Below are 2,331 nucleotides of genomic sequence, written 5' to 3'. Positions count from 1 at the left end.
AAATCACCAAAAACGTAAATTTTGAAGTACATCTGAATATTATTAAACATGCGATATGTACATACATATATACATATACATACATATGTATGTACAAAGTTAGCATTCTCATTTTAAACTAAAATTTGTTTAAGCAATGTTGCAGATTTGCTGATGGAGAAACACCTACAAAACTATTTATACTGGCATTCTTGAATGTAGTCAATTTTGAAAACAGCGCGTGATTTTACAAAAAGATTTTAAATTCATTTAGATCCTTAAAATACAAATTTCATGTCCTTTAACAATAATAATAAAAGCCAAAACTATTTCAAAATGTTTAAACCAAAACAATAATATCGAACACTTTAAATCGGAAGTTGAAAAATTCGTTTGAACTGAAGATCTTTACGATCAGTACATATGTTAGCATTTCTAATGCCTGCGCTTTTTTAATGAATTTTTAAAGCCTATACATTAGTGGAAATAGTAGTTGATCGTCACACGATGTTTAAAGGCACGGACGAAGGGAGCTTAGAATTTCTTTGAAATTTTTACAGTCTTACTTGTCGTCCCATGTCCGTCTGGAGTAGTGATCGTGTGAGTCTGGTGAGATGCGGCAAGCGCTCGTTTCATTAATATCTCGTTGCATTCCTCTGCAGTGAGATGAATCGGCCCGATGGGACTGAAATGCGTTTTAGCGCCAGCTGTTGTTAGAATGGTTTGTGACTTCGTGTCGACGATACCATTAGTCAGAGAATGTGACTGATCTGATTGATCTACAAGTAGGTCTAAATCAAAAGCAAATATTTTGTTTTGTTTTCAAACACTATTAAATATACTCGATTGGTGTGCATGGACTTGGATGCTTACAATTTTTGTCGCAGTTAATACTGAGCACTTGTTGTTGGTCTTGTTTCTTCACCACCGATGGTGTAGTAGTACCTGCAGTTATGACTCTGAAATAAAAGATAAATACCATTGCTATACTATAAATCAATATTAATTTTTAATTTGTTTTTTATTTTTAAGACATATTTTTACAAATTAAATATATTCCATAAGCGAACGCTCGACTTACCGTTGAGCTCCTGGTGCAAACGGTTCATTTACGACAAACATCCGACGAACAACTCCACCTTTCTGTGCTGTCAATCCCCCTTTAACATCTTTTTGCACAGTTAAAGCTCCATCTGTAGACAGTAGATATGGCATCTGCAAACAAATATTATTTTAATATGGATTTAATAGATATAGTAGTAGATTTGATGTGCATATATGTATGTATGTATGTATATATCATTTTCTATAGGTACAAAAGACCCTAAATGTAATTTTTGGGAGTTCGTAACACTAAACTAAACGGATCTGGTGATGGTGACTCTGAAAGGTATGTTGTTAAAAAGAACCCAAAAAATAATATGTGGTTTAATATGACAATGTCAGTGGCTTGGAGCACAGAAATAGCACTAAGAAACTGCCAAAATTAATAAAAAATTAAATTATACTTGTTGTTGTTGTTGTTGTTGTTGTAGCGGCTACTAAGCCCCGTTCGGGACGGTTCATCCATCATCGTTGTCGTCTATTTCAGCTAAGGGGAGGCCCAGGAAGTGTGCGACTTCCACAGGGGCTGTCCATAGGGACAGGGGCGTTAGCTGAGTGGGATTCTCAGGGCATGTGAAGAGGTGCCGGGAGTCATGTGGCGACTCTCCACATGCCGGGCAATGGTTGGGCACATCCTCGTTGATTCTGCTCAGGTAGCTGTTGAGCCTGCTGCAATAGCCAGAGCGAAGTTGGGCTATTGTTGTGCGGGTCTCCCGAGGCAGACAAAGTTCTGTCCCGTCCACGTCCGGTGGTTGTGTGCCTAGAACGGCATTCACAGGGCGGGAGTCTACATAACTTGAGACTGATTCCCTGTGAATGCCGTTGAGGGCCTGTCGGTAGGTTGTCGGGTCCAGAGGTTGTTTAATATACCTCTGGACTTCGTCTGTCAGTTCGTAAAGATGCCTCCTGACGTGCCGTGGCGAGGGCTCTTCCGCGAGCAGTTGTCCGCTGGGATGGCCACGTCTGTAGCTCCCAGCGAGGAACTGCTTGCAAAGCATTAAGTTATGCTCCTTTACCGGGAGCATCTGGGCCTCGTCATGAAGGTGATGTAGAGGCGTCATCAGGAGGCATCCTGTCGCGGTACGTAATGCCGTGTTAAAATTTAAATTATACTTATACATATCGTCGATGTTTTTGCAAAACCGCCCAACGGCACTCAAATTTTACAGGAGAGCGAAAAAACGGTTTATTCTTTGAAGGCATTGCCTTGATAGGCGGTATTTTCTCTATTTTACAAATCTGTTGTTT

At 39.8% G+C, this 2,331-nt stretch overlaps 1 protein-coding gene across 1 annotated transcript; it reads right to left on the bottom strand.

The window, feature by feature from the left end:
* Nucleotides 1–331: 331 nt before the first annotated feature.
* On the bottom strand, nt 332–1,205 carry LOC108382951 (uncharacterized). Its single transcript, XM_017639320.1, has 3 exons — nt 1,061–1,205; nt 853–938; nt 332–770 (listed from the first exon to the last, which is right to left on the bottom strand). Exons 1-3 carry the CDS (start codon nt 1,192–1,194, stop codon nt 514–516), a joined length of 477 nt encoding a protein of 158 aa, XP_017494809.1. The 5' UTR covers nt 1,195–1,205; the 3' UTR covers nt 332–513.
* Nucleotides 1,206–2,331: the final 1,126 nt, after the last annotated feature.

The sequence above is a fragment of the Rhagoletis zephyria genome, unplaced genomic scaffold (genome assembly GCF_001687245.7).
Source record: "Rhagoletis zephyria isolate East Lansing unplaced genomic scaffold, Rhagoletis_zephyria_1.1 Rzeph_scaffold_29673, whole genome shotgun sequence".
In the NCBI taxonomy this organism is placed as follows: Eukaryota; Metazoa; Arthropoda; class Insecta; order Diptera; family Tephritidae; genus Rhagoletis; species Rhagoletis zephyria.
Note: the sequence above shows the minus strand (reverse complement) of the source record. Positions and strands in the feature narration are given on the sequence as shown.

Bases quoted from the DNA above. Each gene is read 5' to 3' on its own strand.
- LOC108382951 (XM_017639320.1), bottom strand. From the start codon at position 1,194: ATGCCATATCTACTGTCTACAGATGGAGCTTTAACTGTGCAAAAAGAT. The intron at 939-1,060 runs GTAAGTCGAGCG...CTTTTATTTCAG, and splicing joins TTTGCACCAGGAGCTCAACG to AGTCATAACTGCAGGTACTA. The intron at 771-852 runs GTAAGCATCCAA...CTTTTGATTTAG, and splicing joins TATTAACTGCGACAAAAATT to ACCTACTTGTAGATCAATCA.